At 42.3% G+C, this 18,214-nt stretch overlaps 1 protein-coding gene across 6 annotated transcripts in view; it reads left to right on the top strand.

Annotated features, from left to right (window-relative positions):
- The window catches only part of BRWD3 (bromodomain and WD repeat-containing protein), a 385,638-nt gene that overhangs the window by 72,540 nt on the left and 294,884 nt on the right, over positions 1 to 18,214 (top strand). For 4 of the 6 annotated variants that reach the window (XM_071688832.1, XM_071688831.1, XM_071688833.1 and 1 more), the window contains one exon: positions 13,399 to 13,599. In XM_071688832.1, the coding sequence (XP_071544933.1) occupies positions 13,399 to 13,599 (201 nt within the window). Of the gene's footprint in view, positions 1 to 13,398; positions 13,600 to 17,655; positions 17,831 to 18,214 lie in introns of those variants that run through there. The other 2 variants (XM_071688836.1, XM_071688835.1) reach the window with 2 other exon arrangements.

Raw genomic sequence — 18,214 nt, forward strand, 5'->3', positions numbered from 1 at the left:
AAATACAAGGAGGGGAGGGTTTCTAGCCCCCCACTAGCCCCCTTTAGTCGCCTTCTATGACACGTAAGGAATGCGTGGGAAGTATTCTTTCTCCCCTATCTCTAGGGATAGGGGAGAAATAAATATATATATAAAAAGTTAAAATACAAGGAGGGGAGGGTTTCTAGCCCCCTGCTCCTGTCCCCTTTAATCGCCTTCTACGACACGTGAAGAATGCGTGGGAAGTATTCTTTGTCCCCTATCCTTGTATTTTAACTTTCTAAAAGGGGAAACAAGGAGGAGTCATGCGGGGAGTGCTCATCCTCCTCAAATGCTCAGATTGGGGTTTCTAAATGTTTGTGGATGTAACCAAGATGAGAAAAAAGGAGAGATAGGTAGTATGTTTTAGGAAAGGAACCTGGATGTTCTGGCCTAGGTGAAGCGAAGCTAAAGGGTAAAGGGGAAGAGTGGTTTGGGAATGTCTTGGGAGTAAAGTCAGGGGTTGGTGAGAGGACAAGAGGAAGGGAAGGAGTAGCACTACTCCTGAAACAGGAGTGGTGGGAGTATGTGATAGAGCGTAAGAAAGTAAACTCTAGATTGATATGGGTAAAACTGAAAGTTGATGGAGAGAGATGGGTGATTATTGGTGCAAATGCACCTGGGCAGGAGAAGAAAAATAATGAGAGGCAAGTGTTTTGGGAGCAGCTGAGTGAGTGTGTTAGTAGTTTTGATGCATGTGAGTGGGTTATAGTGATGGGTGATTTGAATGCAAAGGTGAGTAATGTGTACATGGGGAGTTCAGTGTTGTAAATGGAAATTATGAAGAGCTTGTAGATTTGTGGGCTGAAAAAGGACTGATGATTGGGAATACATGGTTTAAAAAGAGAGATATACATAAGTATACGTATGTAAGTAGGAGAGATCGTCAGAGAGCGTTATTGGATTATGTGTTAATTGATAGGCATGTGAAAGAGAGACTTTTGGATGTTAATGTGCTGACAGGTGCAACTGGAGGGCTGTCTGATCATTATCTTGTGGAGGCGAAGGTGAAGATTTGTAAAGGTTTTCAGAATAGAAAAGAGAATGTTGGGGTGAAGAGAGTGGTGAGAATAAGTGAGCTTGGGAAGGAGACTTGTGTGAGGAAGTAACAGGAGAGACTGAGTGCTGAATGGGAAAAAGTGAGAACAAAAGAGGTAAGGGGAGTGGGGGAGGAATGGGATGTATTTAGGGTAGTAGTGATGACTTGCACAAAAGATGCTTGTGGCATGAGAAGTGTTTGAGGTGGGCAGATCAGAAAGGGTAGTGCGTTGTGGGATGAAGAAGTAAGATTATTAGTGAAAGAGAAGAGAGAGGCATCTGGACAATTTTTCCAGGGAAATAATGCAAATGAGTGGGAGATGTATAAAAGAAAGAGGCAGGAGGTCAAGAGAAAGGTGCAAGAAGTGAAAAAGAGGATGAGAGAGTATCATTAAATTTTGGGGAGAATAAAAAGATGTTTTGGAAGGAGGTAAATAAAGTGCGTAAGACAAGGGAACAAATGGGAACATCAGTGAAGGGGGCTAATGGGAAGGTGATAACAAGTAGTGGTGATGTGAGGAGATGGAGTGAGTATTTAGAAGGTTTGTAGAGTGGCAGATATAAGGTGTTTTGGTCGAGGTGGTGTACAAAGTGAGAGGGTTAGGGAGAATGATTTGGTAAACTAGAGAAGAGGTAGTAAAAGCTTTGCGGAAGATGAATGCCGGAAAGGCAGCAGGTTTGGATGGTATTGCAGTGGAATTTATTTAAAAAGGGGGTGGCTGTATTGTTGACTGGTTGGTAAGGTTATTCAATGTATGTATGTTTCATGGTGAGGTGCCTGATGATTGGTGGAATGCTTGCATAGTGCCATTGTACAAAGGCAAAGGGGATAAGAGTGAGTGCTCAAATTACAGAGGTATAAGTTTGTTGAGTATTCCTGGGAAATTATATGGGAGGTTATTGACTGAGAGGGTGAAGGCATGTACAGAGCATCAGACTGGGGAAGAGCAGTGTGGTTTCAGAAGTGGTAGAGGATGTGTGGATCAGGTGTTTGCTTTGAAAAATGTATGTGAGAAATACTTAGAAAAGCAAGTGGATTTGTATGTAGCATTTATGGATCTGGAGAAGGCATATGATAGAGTTGATAGAGATGCTCTGTGGAAGGTATTAAGAATATATGGTGTGGGAGGTAAGTTGTCAGAAGCAGTGAAAAGTTTTTATAGAGGATATAAGGCATGTGTACGTGTAGGAAGAGAGGAAAGTGATCGGTTCTCAGTGAATGTTGGTTTGCAGCAGGGGTACGAGATGTCTCCATGGTTGTTTAATTTGTTTATGGATGGGCTTGTTAGGGAGTTTTTAGAGAGTTTTGGAAATAGGGGCAAGTATGCAGTCTGTTGTGGATGAGAGAGCTTGGGAAGTGAGTCAGTTGTTGTTCGCTGATGATACAGCACTGATGGCTGATTCAGGTGAGAAACTGCAGAAGCTGGTGACTGAGTTTGGTAAAGTGTGTGAAAGAAGATAGCTGAGAGTAAATGTGAATAAGAGCAAGGTTATTAGGTACAGTAGGGTTGAGGGACAAGTCAATTAGGAGGTAAGTTTGAATGGAGAAAAACTGGGATTTAGCAGTGGATGGAACCATGGAAGCGGAAGTGAATCACTGGGTGGGGGTGGAGGGTGAACGTTTTGGGAGCGTTGAAAAATGTGTGGAAGTCGAGAACATTATCTTGGAAAGCAAAAATGGGTATGTTTGAAGGAATAGTGGTGTCAACAATGTTTTATGGTTGCGAGTCGTGGGCTATAGATAGAGTTGTGCAGAGGAGGGTGGATGTGCTGGGAATGAGATGTTTGATGATAGTATGTGGTGTGAGGTGGTTTGATCGAGTAAGTAACGAAAGGATAAGAGAGATGTGTGGTAATAAAAGGAGTATGGTTGAGAGAGCAGAAAAGGGTGTTTTGAAATGGTTTGGTCACATGGAGAGAATAAGTGAGGAAAGATTGACAAAGAGGATATATGTGTCATAGGTGGAGGGAATGAGGAGAAGTGGGAGACCAAATTGGAGGTGGAAAGATGGAGTGAAAAAGATTTTGAGTGATCGGTGCCTGAACATGCAGGAAGGTGAAAGGCGTGCAAGAAATAGAGTGCATTGGAATATGTGGTATACTGGGGTCGACATGCTGTCAATGGATTGAAGCAGGGCATGTGAAGCGTCTGTGGTAAACCATGGAAACTTTTGTGGGGTCTGGATGTGGAAAGGGAGCTGTGGTGTTGGTGCATTATTCATGACAGCTAGAGACTGAGTGTGAACGTATGTGGCCTTTGTTTTCTTTTCGTAGCGCTACCTTGTGCACATTTGGGGGGAGGGGGATGGTATGCCATGTGTGGCGAGGTGGCGATTTTTTATCGAGGATGTAAGGCATGTGTACCTGTAGGAAGAGAGGAAAGTGATTGGTTCTCAGTGAATGTAGGTTTGCGGCAGGGGTGTGTGATGTCTCCATGGTTGTTTAATTTGTTTATGGATGGGTTGCTAGGGAAGTAAATGCAAGAGTTTTGGAAAGAGGGGCAGGTTTGAAGTCTGTTGTGGATGAGAGAGCTTGGAAAGTGAGTCAGTTGTTGTTCGCTGATGATACAGCGCTGGTGGCTGATTCATGTGAGAAACTGTAGAAGCTGGTGACTGAGTTGGGTAAAGTGTGTGAAAGAAGAAAGTTAAGAGTAAATGTGAATAAGAGCAAGGTTATTAGGTACAGTAGGGTTGAGGGTCAAGTCAATTGGGAGGTAAGTTTGAATGGAGAAAAACTGGAGGAAGTGAAGTGTTTTAGATATCTGGGAGTGGATTTGGCAGTGGATGGAACCATGGAAGTGGAAGTGGTTCATAGGGTGGGGGAGGGGGCGAAAATTCTGGGGGCCTTGAAGAATGTGTGGAAGTCGAGAACATTATCTCGGAAAGCAAAAATGGGTATGTTTGAAGGAATAGTGGTTCCAACAATATTGTATGGTTGCGAGGCATGGGCTATGGATAGAGTTGTGCGCAGGAGGGTGGATGTGCTGGAAATGAGATGTTTGAGGATAATATGTGGTGTGAGGTGGTTTGATCGAGTAAGTAATAATAGGGTAAGAGAGATGTGTGGTAATAAAAAGAGTATGGTTGAGAGAGCAGAATAGGGTGTTTTGAAATGATTTGTTCACCCTGTCTTTGGAATCCTTGCCCTCCTTTCACCCTCCTGCATGTTCAGGCCCCGATCACACAAAATCTTTTTCACTCCATCTTTCCACCTCCAATTTGGTCTCCCTCTTCTCCTTGTTCCCTCCACCTCCGACACATATATCCTCTTGGTCAATCTTTCCTCACTCATCCTCTCCATGTGCCCAAACCACTTCAAAACACCCTCTTCTGCTCTCTCAACCACGCTCTTTTTATTTCCACACATCTCTCTTACCCTTACGTTACTCACTCGATCAAACCACCTCACACCACACATTGTCCTCAAACATCTCATTTCCAGCACATCCATCCTCCTGCGCACAACTCTATCCATAGCCCACGCCTCGCAACCATACAACATTGTTGGAACCACTATTCCTTCAAACATACCCATTTTTGCTTTCCGAGATAATGTTCTCGACTTCCACACATTCTTCAAGGCTCCCAGGATTTTCGCCCCCTCCCCCACCCTATGATCCACTTCCGCTTCCATGGTTCCATCCGCTGCCAGATCCACTCCCAGATATATATTTATTTATCTTTATTTTGCTTTGTCGCTGTCTCCCGCGTTTGCGAGGTAGCGCAAGGAAACAGACGAAAGAAATGGCCCAACCCACCCCCATACACAATGTATATACATACACGTCCACACACACAAATATACATACCTATACATCTCAGTGTACACATATATATACACACACAGACACATACATATATACCCATGCACACAATTCACACTGTCTGCCTTTATTCATTCCCATCGCCACCTCGCCACACATGGAATACCATCCCCCTCCCCCTCATACAATAATGCCCGAAACCACAGCTCCCTTTTCACATCCAGGCGCCACACAACTTTCCATGGTTTACCCCAGACGCTTCACATGCCCTGATTCAATCAACTGACCAATATATATATTGGTTCTCGGTGGGTGTAGGTTTGCGGCGGGGGTGTGTGATGTCTCCGTGGTTGTTTGGTTTGTTTATGGATGGGGTTGTTGGGGAGGTGAATGCAAGAGTTTTGGAAGGAGGGGCGAGTATGAGGTCTGTTGTGGATGAGAGAGCTTGGGAGGTGGGTCAGTTGTTGTTCGCTGATGATGCAGCGCTGGTGGCTGGTTCGTGTGGGGGGCTGCAGGGGCTGGTGACTGAGTTTGGTGGGGTGTGTGAGGGGGGAGAGTTGGGAATGGATGTGAATGGGAGCAAGGTTGTTGGGTACAGTGGGATTGGGGGTCGGGTCAGTTGGGGGGTGGGTTTGAATGGAGAAAAACTGGAGGAAGTGGGGTGTTTTGGGTGTCTGGGAGTGGATCTGGCAGCAGGTGGAACCATGGAGGCAGGGGTGAATCGTGGGGGGGGGTCCTGGGGGCCTTGGCGGGTGTGTGGAGGTCGAGAGCATTATCTCAGAAAGCAAAATTGGGTATGTTTGAAGGAATAGTGGTTCCAACAATGTTGTATGGTTGCGAGGCGTGGGCTATGGATAGAGTTGTGCACAGGAGGGTGGATGTGCTGGAAATGAGATGTTTGAGGACAATGTGTGGTATGAGGTGGTTTGATCGAGTAAGTAATGTAAGGGTAAGAGAGATGTGTGGAAATAAAAAGAGCGTGGTTGAGAGAGCAGAAGAGGGTGTTTTGAAATAGTTTGGGCACATGGAGAGAATGAGTGAGGAAAGATTGACCAAGAGGATATATGTGTCGGAGGTGGAGGGAACGAGGAGAAGTGGGAGACCAAATTGGAGGTGGAAAGATGGAGTGAAAAAGATTTTGTGTGATCGGGGCCTGAACATGCAGGAGGGTGAAAGGCGTGCAAGGAATAGAGTGAATTGGATCGATGTGGTATACCAGGGTTGACGTGCTGTCAGTGGATTGAATCAGGGCATGTGAAGTGTCTGGGGTAAACCATGGAAAGTTGTGTGGGGCCTGGATGTGGAAAGGCAGCTGTGGCTTTGGGCATTATTGCATGACAGCTAGAGACTGAGTGTGAACGAATGGGGCCTTTGTTGTCTTTTTCTAGCGCTACCTCGCACACATGAGGGGGTATGGGATGGTATTCCATGTGTGGCGAGGTGGCGATGGGAATGAATAAAGGCAGATTGTGTGAATTGTGTGCATGGGTATATATGTATGTGTCTATGTGTGTATATATATGTGTACATTGAGATGTATAGGTATGTATATTTGCGTGTGTGGACGTGTATGTATATACATGTGTATGGGGGTGGGTTGTGCCATTTCTTTCGTCTGTTTCCTTGCGCTAACTCGCAAACACGGGAGACAGCGACAAAGCAAAATAAATTTAGATATAAATAATATATATATATGTTTGTGTATGTATATTTGCGTTTATTGGCGTTTACGTATATGTATATGTGTATTTGAGTGGATGGGCCATTTTTTGTTCGTTTCCTGGTGGTACCTCGCTGACACGAGAAACAGTGATTATGTATAATGTAGTATATATCCCTGGGGATAGGGGAGAAAGAATAATTCCCATGTATTTCCTGCGTGTCGTAGAAGGCGACTAAAAGGGGAGGGACTGGTGGGGGGCTGGAAATCCTCCCCTCTCGTTTTTTTAATTTTCCAAAAGAAGAAACAGAGAAGGGGGCCTGTTGAGGATATTCCCTCAAAGGCCCAGTCCTCTGTTCTTAACGCTACCTCGCTAACGCGGGAAATGGCGAATAGTATGAAAAAGAAAATCCCTTTGGTTCTACCTCCGTTTTTCCTGTATGTTGTAGAAGGACACTAAAGGGGTTTGGAGTGGGGGCTGGATTTTCTCCTGTTATGTTTCAATTTCTAAAAGGGGTAACAGAAGAAAGAGCCACATAGAGTGGTCTCCCTCCTTTAAGGCTCAGATTGGTGTGTCTGAATGTGTGTGAGTTGATCATGATGAGATGAGAGGAGAAATAGGTTGTATGTTTTAGGAAAGAATCCTGAATGTTTTAGCTATAAGTGAAATGAAGTTCAAGGGTAAAGGGAGAGAAAGGTTTAGAAATGTCTTGGGATTAAAGTCAGGGGTTGGTGAGAGGACAAGAGCTAAGGAAGGGTTCTGCAACTGAAGCAGTTGTGGAAGTGTGTGATAGAGTGTAAGGAAGTTCATTCTAGATTGAAGTGGGTAAAACTGTAAGTGGATGAGAGTTGGGTGATTATTGGTGCTTATGTACCTGGTCATGAGGAGAAAGATCATGATAAAGGCAAGTGTTTTGGGAGCAGCTAAGTGAATATGTCAGTAATTTTAGTGGACGGGTCCAGGTAGTATTGATGGGGGATTTGATTACGAAGGTAAGTAATGTGGCTGTTCAGGGTATGATATTTGCATATGGTGTATTCAGTGTTATGAGTGGAAATGGGGAAGAGTTTGTAGAGTTGTGTGTTGAAAAAAGACCAGTGATTGGGAATATGTCATTTAAAAAGAGATAGATACATATATACATATGTGGGTAGAACATGTGGTCAGTGGGAATTTTTAGATTACGTATTAAATGATAGGCATGTAAAAGAGACTTTTCAATCTGAAAGTGCTAAGAGGGGCAGCTGGTGGAATGTCTGATCACTGTCTTGTGGAGGTGAGAGTGAAGATATGTGAAGGTTTTTGAAAAAGAGATCATGTTAGGGAGAAATGAGTGGTGAGAGTAAGGGAGCTTGGAAAGGAGACTTGTGAGAAGAAATACCTGGGGAGATGCAGTGTAGAATGGCAGAATGTGAGAACAAATGAGATGAGGAGAGTGGTTGAGGAATGGAATGTATTAAAGGAAGCAGTGATGGCATGTGCAAGAAATGCATGTGGCATGTTAAAGGTGGGCAAATTAGTAAGGGGAGTGAGTGGTGTGATGAGGAAGTAAAGTTGTCAGTGAAAACTGTGAAAAGAGAAAAGAGAGGTGTCTGACCAGTACTTATAAGGAAGAAGTGCAAATGATTGGAGATGTGTAAGAGAAAGCGGTAGGCATCAAGAGGAAGGTGCAGGGGTTGAAAAAGAAGGCAAATGAGAGTTGGGCCAAGGGAGTACCATTAAACTTTGAGGAGAATAAAAAGATGGCTTGGAAGGTGGTAAATAATGTGTGAAAGACAAGAGAAGAAGTGGAAACTGGTGAAATGGGCGAAAGGGGAAGTGATAGCAGGCAGTGATGGAGTGAGGAGATGTATTGAGTATTTTGGAGGATTCTTGAATATATATGATGATAAGAATGACAGATATAGGGTGTTTTGGTTGGGGTGGTATGCGAAGTGAGTCATAGAGAGTGGTTTGGTGAAGAGAGAAAAGGTGGTAAGAGCCTTGTGTAAGATGAAATACGGCATAGTAGCTGGAGTGGATGGTACAGTTTGTACCTCTTTAATCTAGCATCCTTGGGTTCTGGTCATTGCTGAACCACAGAAAATGCTGGAAAACAGATACTGACCTCTTTTAAGGCCCTCGCATGAACAGTCGTACCAGTCACCATCAGCTTGGTTTTATTTGTTACTGCAACATTGCTGCAGCCAAGAATTATCACCCTGTCTTTGGAATCCTTACCCCCATATGGAGACTCCTAAGTATCTTGTACAAGGTTTTTTGTGGCATATGATGCCAATACAGGGCAGATTCATCAGCATTATGCACTTGTTCTGGAGCTATAAGAAATTACCAGGACTGTTAATTAGCTTAGATGCAGTGTGAACAGATTTTGGCACCTTTGCCTTGCTATGGGTGTCATCCTGGTGGCAGATCCACAAACTAATGGTGGCAGATTCAAAACATGCTGGACCGTGTGAGTTGCTGAACCACAGAGCATTGGATGAGAGAGTTACCACCTGTATTGCAGCTGAATTTATTAAGAAAGAGGGTGACTGTGTTTTTGATTGGTTGTTAAGGACATTCCGTGTATGAAAAGATCATGTGGAGGCGCCTTAGGATTGGTGGAATGCATTTATATTGCCATTGTATAAAGGGTAAGGGGATAAAGGTGAGTGTTCAAACAACAGAGGTATAATTTTTTCAGTACACTTTGTAAATTGCATGGAAGGGTATTTATTGATAGGATGAAGGCATGTACTGAGCATCAGACGGGAGGAGCAGTGTCGTTTCAGAAGCGATAGAGAAAGTGTGGATCAGGTGTTTGCTTTGAAGAATGTGTTTGAGTAATACTTAGAAAGACAGATGGATATGTATGTGGGATTTATGGATCTAAAGAAGGCATATGACAGGGTCATTAGAGATGCTTTGTGGAAGGTCTTAAGAATATATGGTGTAGGAAGTAAGCTGCTAGAAGCAGTGAGAATTTTTTATCAAGGTGCAAGGCATGTGTACAAATAGGAAGATAGGAGAGAGAATGGTTCCCAGTGAAGGTTGGTCTGCTGTAGTGGTGTGTGATGTCACGATAGTTGTTTGATTTGTTTATGTATGGGGTGGTGAGGGAGGTTAGTGCAAGAGTCTTGGAGACAGGGGCAAGTATGCAGTATGTTGGAGATAAGACTGGAAAGTGAGTCAGTTGTTGTTTGCCAATGATAAAGCACTGGTGGCTGATTCCATTGAGAAACTGCACAAGTTGGTGACTGAGTTTGGCAGTGTATGTGAATAGGGAATGTTGAGAATAAATACAAGTAAGGGCAAGGTTATTAGGTTCAGCAGGGTTGAGGGACAAGTCAGTTGGGAAGAGTTTGACTGAAGAAAAATTGGAGGAAGTGAAGTGTTTTATGTATGTGGGAGTGGACTTAGCAGTGAATGGAACCATGTAAGTGGAAGTGAGTCATACGATGGGGAAAGGGCGAAAGCTCTTGGAGCAATGTGTGGAGAGAAAGTTATCTTGGAGAGCAGAAATGGGTATGTTTGAAGAAATAGTATTTCCAACAATATTTTATGGTTGAAAGGCATGGTCTCTAGATAGGATTGTGTGGAGGAGGGTGGATGTGTTGGAAATTAAATGTTTGAGGACAATAAGTGGTGTCAGGTGGTTTGATCAAGTAAGTAATGAGAGGGTAGGAGAGATGTGTGGAAATAAAAAGAGTGCGGTTGAGAGAGCAGAAGAGGGTGTCTTTTAATGGTCTGGACATATGGAGAGAATAAGTGAGAAAACGTTGACAAAGAGGATATTTGTGTCAGAAGTGGAGTAGTAGGAAACCAAATTGGAGATGGAAGGATGGTGTGAAAAAGATTTTGAGCAATTGGTGCCTGAACGTGTAGGAGGGTGAAGGCAAGTGTGAAATAGATTGAATTGGAAAGATGTAGCGTACTTGGGTCAATGTGGTGTCAATGGACTGAACCAAGACATGTGAAACATCTTGGGTAAACTATGGAAAGGTCCTTGGGCCCATGCTGTGGGTAGGGAGCTGTGGTTTCGGTGCATTATACATGACAGCTCGTGAATGGATGTGAGTGGATGTGTCTTTCTTTATCTGTTTCTTGGTGCTTCAAGCTCTTCACCATTTCCATTCATAACACTGAATACAGAGTGCACATCAGTTATACCCTCAACTGCCACATTACTTACCTTTACATTTACCCTCGACTGCCACATTACTTACATTTACATTTACTTCACCCTGCTGACACACTCACTCAACTGCTTCCAGAACACTTCCCACTCATGATCTTTCTTCTCATGGCCAGGTGCATAAGCACCAATGATCCTCTTTCAGTTTACCCACTTCAGTCTAGAAATTACTTTCTGGCACTCTATTACTCACTCCCACAACTCCTTCAGGAGTACTGCTACTCCTTCCTTAGCTCTTGTCCTCTCACCAACCCCTGACTTAACTACCAAGACATTTCCAAACCATTCTTGCCTTTACCTTTGAGCTTCGTTTTACTCAGAGCCAGAACATCTAGATTTCTTCCCTCAAACATACTATCTCTCCTCTCTTCTCATCTTGGTTACTTCCACACACATTCAGACATTCAAGGAGTATGAGCACTCTCCTTTGACTCCTATTTCCTCTTTTATTGACCAATCCCAAAGGGTGGATGAACAGCTGGGTTGACTGTGGAGCGACTGCCACAACCAGGATTCAAACCTATGCGTTTGACCCTGTTGGCCCATGATTTGATCATGGTCTGGAATTCTAACCGCTACACCTTGGAGGAATATGCTGAAAATGAATGTAATTAAAAGCAAGTAGTTGTTAGTGATAGATCCATTTGCATGGTGAAAAACTGGAAGTTGTGAATGACTGTAAACGTATGGGATTAAGAGTTCAGGAAGAGAAAGCTGTTGAAACTAAAATCATGTAAGGAGGAAAACTTTGGGGTGCAGTGAAATTTGTGGTGATTGTGAAAGATTTGAGTGCTGAGTGTGCAAGGTTTTGCTCATTCCAATACTGATCTGTGATTGTGAAACCCAAGTGTACATAGGTAAGGATAGGTAGAAGATTAGCTAAGAGCAGTGTTTGGTTGGACTTTGGAAGACATGAAATGAAAAATGATGTGGGAAGTATACATTGTGTGAAGAACTCTTTAGAAAGGTATATGGGGGAAATTCTCTCAGGGTGGCATTGTTATGTAAAACTTAAGGTAGATACATAATAAGACTAGAGGATACAAGAAGAAGAGGTAGAATGCAGAAGAAATGATAGATGCGTTTAGAGAATTATCATGGCTAGGGGTTCTTTGGAGGAAGATGGTGTAGGAATGATTAGGGATTAAATGTAATAGAAGCATTTTTTATATGGATGAATCAGTTGAATAAATAAGAATATATAAGAAACAGTTTATAAGTGTGGTATCACATTAACACATTGGGCCTAGGTTGAGGATGAGTACGAATGATATTCAGTGTTTATATGTACATGATCCACCCGATGGGATTTTGAGTGTATTAATGATAATAGAGTATCATGGCTAGGGAGTCTTTGGAGGAAGATGGCATAGGAATAATTAGGTATTAAATGTAATAGAAGCATTTTTGAATGTGAATAAGAGCAAGGTTAATAGGCACAGTAGGGTTGAGGGTCAAGTCAATTGGGGGGTAAGTTTGAATGGAGAAAAACTGGAGGAAGTGAAGTGTTTTAGATATCTGGGAGTGGATTTGGCAGTGGATGGAACCATGGAAGTGGAAGTGAATCATAGGGTGGGGGAGGGGGTGAAAATTCTTGGAGCGTTGAAGAATGTGTGGAAGTCAAGAACATTATCTCGGAAAGCAAAAATGGGTATGTTGAAGGAATAGTGGTTCCAACAATGTTGTATGGTTGCGAGGCGTGGGCTATGGATAGAGTTGTGTGCAGGAGGGTGGATGTGCTGGAAATGAGATGTTTGAGGATAATATGTGGTGTGAGGTGGTTTGATCGAGTAAGTAATAATAGGGTAAGAGAGATGTGTGGTAATAAAAAGAGTATGGTTGAGAGAGCAGAATAGGGTGTTTTGAAATGATTTGGTCACATGGAGAGAATGAGTGAGGAAAGATTGAGAAAGAGGATATATGTGTCGGAGGTGGAGGGAACGAGAAGTGGGAGACCAAATTGGAGGTGGAAAGATGGAGTGAAAAAGATTTTGAGTGATCGGGGCCTGAACATGCAGGAGGGTGAAAGGTGTGCAAGGAATAGAGTGAATTGGAACGATGTGGAAAACGGGGTCGACGTGCTGTCAATGGATTGAACTAGGGCATGTGAAGCGTCTGGGGTTTGTGTGGGGCCTGGATGTGGAAAGGGAGCTGTGGTTTTGGTGCATTATTACATGACAGCTAGAGACTGAGTGTGAACGAATGGGGCCTTTGTTGTCTTTTCCTAGCGCTACCTAGCACACATGAGGGGGATGTTATTTCATGTGTGGTGAGGTGGTGATGGGAATGAATAAAGGCAGACTATGAATTATGTACATGTGTATATATGTATATGTCTGTGTGTGTATATATATGTATATGTTGAGATGTATAGGTATGTATATTTGTGTGTGTGTACATGTATGTATATACACGTGTATGTGGGTGGGTTGAGCCATTCTTTCGTCTGTTTCCTTGCGCTACCTCACTAATGCGGGAGACAGCGACAAAGCAAAATAATAAGGATAATAATAGAAGCATTTTATATTTGGATGAATCAGCTGAATATATAAGAATATATAAGAAACAGTTTATAATTGTGGTATCACATTAACACATTGGGCCTAGGTTGAGGATGAGTACGAATGATGTTCAGTGTTTGTATGTACGTGATCCACCCAATGGGATTTTGAGTGTATTAATGATAATGGAGTATTTTTCAAAGTTACCTCACAAATGGCTGAGCATAGTCTTCCCATTAGGGTCTATCATCTTGGAGGTGAAGATGGAGTTGAGAAGCTAATTGAAACCGAGCGACATCAAGATCGAGTGGATAGCATTCAGTGGTGCCATAGAGGACTCATGTTTGTTTCTGGAAGTCGGGATGGCACTGCACTCGTCTGGCGATACGAATGGCAGCAGTGGAAGAATATTGTACTTAATATGACTGATATGCTTCCAGGGTAAGAGCTATAGGAAATATCAGTTTCTTTACATCTTTGCATGTCACATATGTCTTCTTTTGTCATTCATCAGGAGGACATATGCAGAACGTGTGTGTGAGTGTAAGACATTGTTGTTAAAGATTCACTAGGTCTTAACCTGGTTTGAACATTTTCTCAAAACAGCTTTAATTCTTCTCATCCTCTAAAGACTCCCTTCCTGAATTGCATGAATAGTAATCTCATGTAACCTTAGAATATACTTACAAATAACTGTTTATAAATCCATCTCACCCACATGTTGCACTGTTGTGTCTTTCAACCTTAATTACGTCATCCTGTGTATCTAGTCCAACTGGCTTCATATGAATCTTTTCAAACTCTCCAAATCTTTACACCTTTTGTCTATCATGATTTTCCATAGCAAACACTTGTTTAATATCCATTACATCATCTCCCCTTTTCATATTGGGTTAGGTGTCAGTAAAATTTGATGGAATAATTGACCCTATTCATGCTACTGGATTAATGTCTTGTCAGCCCAGCATGACTCTAAGACTTGAACCTTCATCATGTAGGTTTTGATTTAAAAGTATTCCTTATGTGTTGTGATACCCTTTGAATTATCTCATGATATATACTGATTTTTTATTTTATCTTCTCTTATCCCCACAGACCTTTCAGAATATCCTAATGATTTTCCTTGCTCTCAGCTGACCATGTTATTCTAATTATTTATCATTTCATCCTAACAAAGCAGTATGGATTGCTTTGTTAATTGAATGACCTTTGCCTTCCATTGGCTTGCGTTATATCATTACTTATTTGCTTTTATTTTGTGCTTGCCACTGGAGGGGGCAAGGAGATGGGGAGACCACTTTGGAGATGGAGAGATGGAATCAGAGTTGTTTTGAATGATGGGAGCATGAACATGCAGGAGTGTGCGAGGCATGCATGGGATAGAGTGAATTGGAGTGATGTGATATATAGAGAAATAGGTGCTGCCATTAGGCTTATGATGCGTCTGGGATAAAACGCAGGAAGGTCTGTGGGTCTTGAGTTTAGATAGAGGGGTGCTGGTTTCAGCCCATTATGCGTGACAGATAGATACATACAAAGAGTGAATGTGAGCAAATAAAGTGATGATTCATCTATTTTTGACACCAACTCACTGTGGGAGAAACGGCAGACAAATATGAATGTGCTGAATACGTTTGGTGATAGGTTGGCAGGTGTGGGGTTTTTGAGTTGGGGAGATTTGTGAAGTGAGAAAGTCTTAGCAAGTGGATTTCTGAAATAAGTAGAGGTGATGAAAGCCTCAAGTAAGAGGAAGGGTGGCAAGGGATTGCAGTTGAAGGTAACTGTATTGTTCTTATTTTATCAACCCTCTTCACACCACATGTTGTCCTCATACCTTTCAGTTCCAATACATTCACGCTCTTCTGCACTTTGTCATTAATGGCCTATGCCTCATGTTCATACAGCAATGAAGGGACTAGTGTACTATCAACCATACCTATCTTTGCCCTCACAGAAAGCGAGCTTTGTTTCTGCACAAATTCTAAATGTGCGCTGGACCTTCACCCTCTCACCAACCCTGTAGTTGAATTGAGCTCCCATGTTTCCACTTACTGCTATGTCCACTCCCAAGTATCTAAAACTCTCCATTTCCTCCAAGTTCTCTCCATTCAAACATGCACGTAACAAACATTTCTCTCTCCATTGCTTAAGCTGATATAACCTTACTTTTCTCACATTTTTCTTAACTTTCTCCTTTCACACACTCTCTCAACCTCAGAAACCAGCTTGTGCAGGGTCTTTCTCAAATCTGCCAATGGCTTTGTATCATTAGCAAATAGTAACTGACTTGTATATCAGCCCCCCGCCACCCCCAGCAGACTGCAAACCTGCCACTTCTCTCCTAAATCCTTGGGTTTACCTTCCTTATCTCCCTATCCACAGACAGATTAAACAGCTATGGTAACAAAACACATTCCTATTGTAAACCCACCCTCTTTTGGAGCCATTCACCCTCCTTCCATCCTTCTTGCATACATGCCTGACTTCCTTGACAGAAGCTTCTCACTTCTTTTAGCTTTTCTCCCACAACATATATATTTAACACCCTTCTCCAAGCACCCCTATCTACTCCTTATCATATCCATTCTCCAGATCCATAATTACCACACTTGAATCCTTCTGTTTCTCAGAATACTTATCACATAAAGGCGTAACAGGACAGAGGGATAGGCTAATAGGGTTCTGCATTTCACTTGAGAAAATTTGGAGGAAGTGTAGTGTTTTAGATACCCATGAATGCACACTGCAGCAAATAGAACCATGGAAGTGAGAGCGAGTCTTAGGGTGGGTTAGGAGGTGGAGGTTCTGAGAGCACTGAAGAATGTGTGGAAAGAGAGGATGATATCTGGAAAGGCAAAAATGGGTAAGTTTGAAGGTATAGTAATCCCAATGTTGTTTTATGGATTTTTTTGTACCTTTTTGCTGTTTCTCAAGTTAGTACCAGATAGATGAAGAAAATTGCTTCATATACCAACTTCCACCCTCTAGCTGTCATGTATGATTTATGGAAACCAGAGCACCTATATCCACTACTAGGCCCCAGAAACCTTTCCTTGATTTCCCTTAGCAGGTTCACTCGCTCTTGTTCACCCTTTTGATAGCATATCGCTCACTGTATACCATATTGCTCTAGTTCGCTTTATCTTTTGCATGCCTCACACCGTCATGCATGTTCAGGCCCAATCTCAAAGCATTTTCCACTCCATTGTTCCACCTTCTACTCGGTTTCCCCCTTTTCCTTGTTCCTCCACATCCAACATGTTTATCGTAGTTGTCCTCTTTTCACTTATCCTCTCCACTCGACCAAACCACTTCAGCACATCCTCTTCAACTTTCTCATTCATACTCCTTCTACCACAGCACCTCTTTTTTTTGCCCTATCATTTTTTTATTTGATCAACACTCCTCAGATATTTGATTTCCATTGCATTTACCTTTTTCTGCATTTTTTCATCAAAGAACTATGCCTCACATCCATATAGCACTATATGGACCACTGCACTAGCAAACATAACTATCTTTGCCCTCACAGAAAGTGACCTTTCTTTCCACACATTACTAAATGCATTTAAGACCTCTGTCCCCTCACCCAGCCTATGATCCACATGAGCTCCTATGTTTCCATTCACTGTCAATATCTACTCCAAGGCACCTGAAACTCTCCACTTCTTCCAAGCTCTCTTCATTTAAACTCACACTCCAACTGACTTTTCTCTCTCATCTGCCAAACCTTGCTTTTCCCTCATTTTCTCTCAACTTTCACCTTTTACTCACTCTCAGACTTAGAAAACAGCTTCAGTAGGCTCTCGTAGAAACCAGCTTCTGCCGGCTGAATCTCAAATCTGCCAACAGTGGTGTCATCAGCACACAGTAACTGACACACCTTTCACCCTCACCTACTCAATAGACTGTACATGTCCCCCTTCTCTTATAAACCCTTGGGTTCACCTTTATCATGAGAGTGGTGAGTGGAACACATTGGCCCTACCTCCATAGCAAAATGTCATTGTAGGTACTTGTAGGTATACAGATAAAGCAGTCACATGTTGAATGATAGATAACATTGTTCAGTGCTGCCAAGTACTCACCCTGCCATTATCCCTCTCCATACCTCCCACATTGCTGACATAGCTTCCCCACTATACAATAAAATATTTATCCAAAAATAGCTCATCCGAGCATCAGCAGTTTCTTTTCTGTCGAGGAAACAGACAAGATATTGGGGGTTAGTTGTGCTTCTGGAAACTTCCTTTGTCTACAACTTTACATGGGGATTAGTTGTTGTGCATCTAGCTTCTTCCTAGCTGTGTACACAGATGATGGATGTTTGGATAAGGAGGATTGGTTTCTAATTATAATGTTAAGATAAAAAAAATTGATTGTTGATTATTATCACATTCTGTTTTATTGTATTATCATTACAGTCTGTTTTATTTTATGTGATAAATCTTTTCTTGTGATAACCGTTGTGATTCATTGATGATTTTTTCTTGACAGCAGAATTAATTTTGTAAAATTATCAGCTGCACCAGGAAAGAAAGTGCTGGCAACACCACCTCCACATATACCACAATCACCTTCCCCTGCTTCATCTTGGTCAGCTTTCAATGCTGGAGGAGTCAGTATCCAAAGAATCACTCCACCCCCTCCAAAGACAAATCATCATCTTCAGGTAATTCAGGATCATCTTCTGCCTGGTTCTCTAAATCTGGCTAAAGCTGTTCAGTATCATTCTTAAAACTCAAGAGAATGTGCTGTTTTTGGCATTGCAAGAGGGTGACTTACCGTGGGGAAAAATATTGCACATTGGTACATCATCAACCACTCAGGCCTTGAAATGGAGGTCTGAAAATCATTGCTTATGTTTATGTATAGCTAGCTAGGCCTTGCATAAATACATGTCTGGAGGAGTTAAGGGGTTGATAATAGTGATTATTCTAGCCATAAACACAATAAACTTTAAATTGTGTAGACCACAAAAAATAAAGCAAAATGCCTTCCAAAGATTTTAAAAAATGCTAAAGAAATATTGAAAGGAAAACAGGATCTTACAATT

The sequence above is a fragment of the Panulirus ornatus genome, chromosome 46, assembly GCF_036320965.1.
Source record: "Panulirus ornatus isolate Po-2019 chromosome 46, ASM3632096v1, whole genome shotgun sequence".
NCBI lineage: Eukaryota > Metazoa > Arthropoda > Malacostraca > Decapoda > Palinuridae > Panulirus > Panulirus ornatus.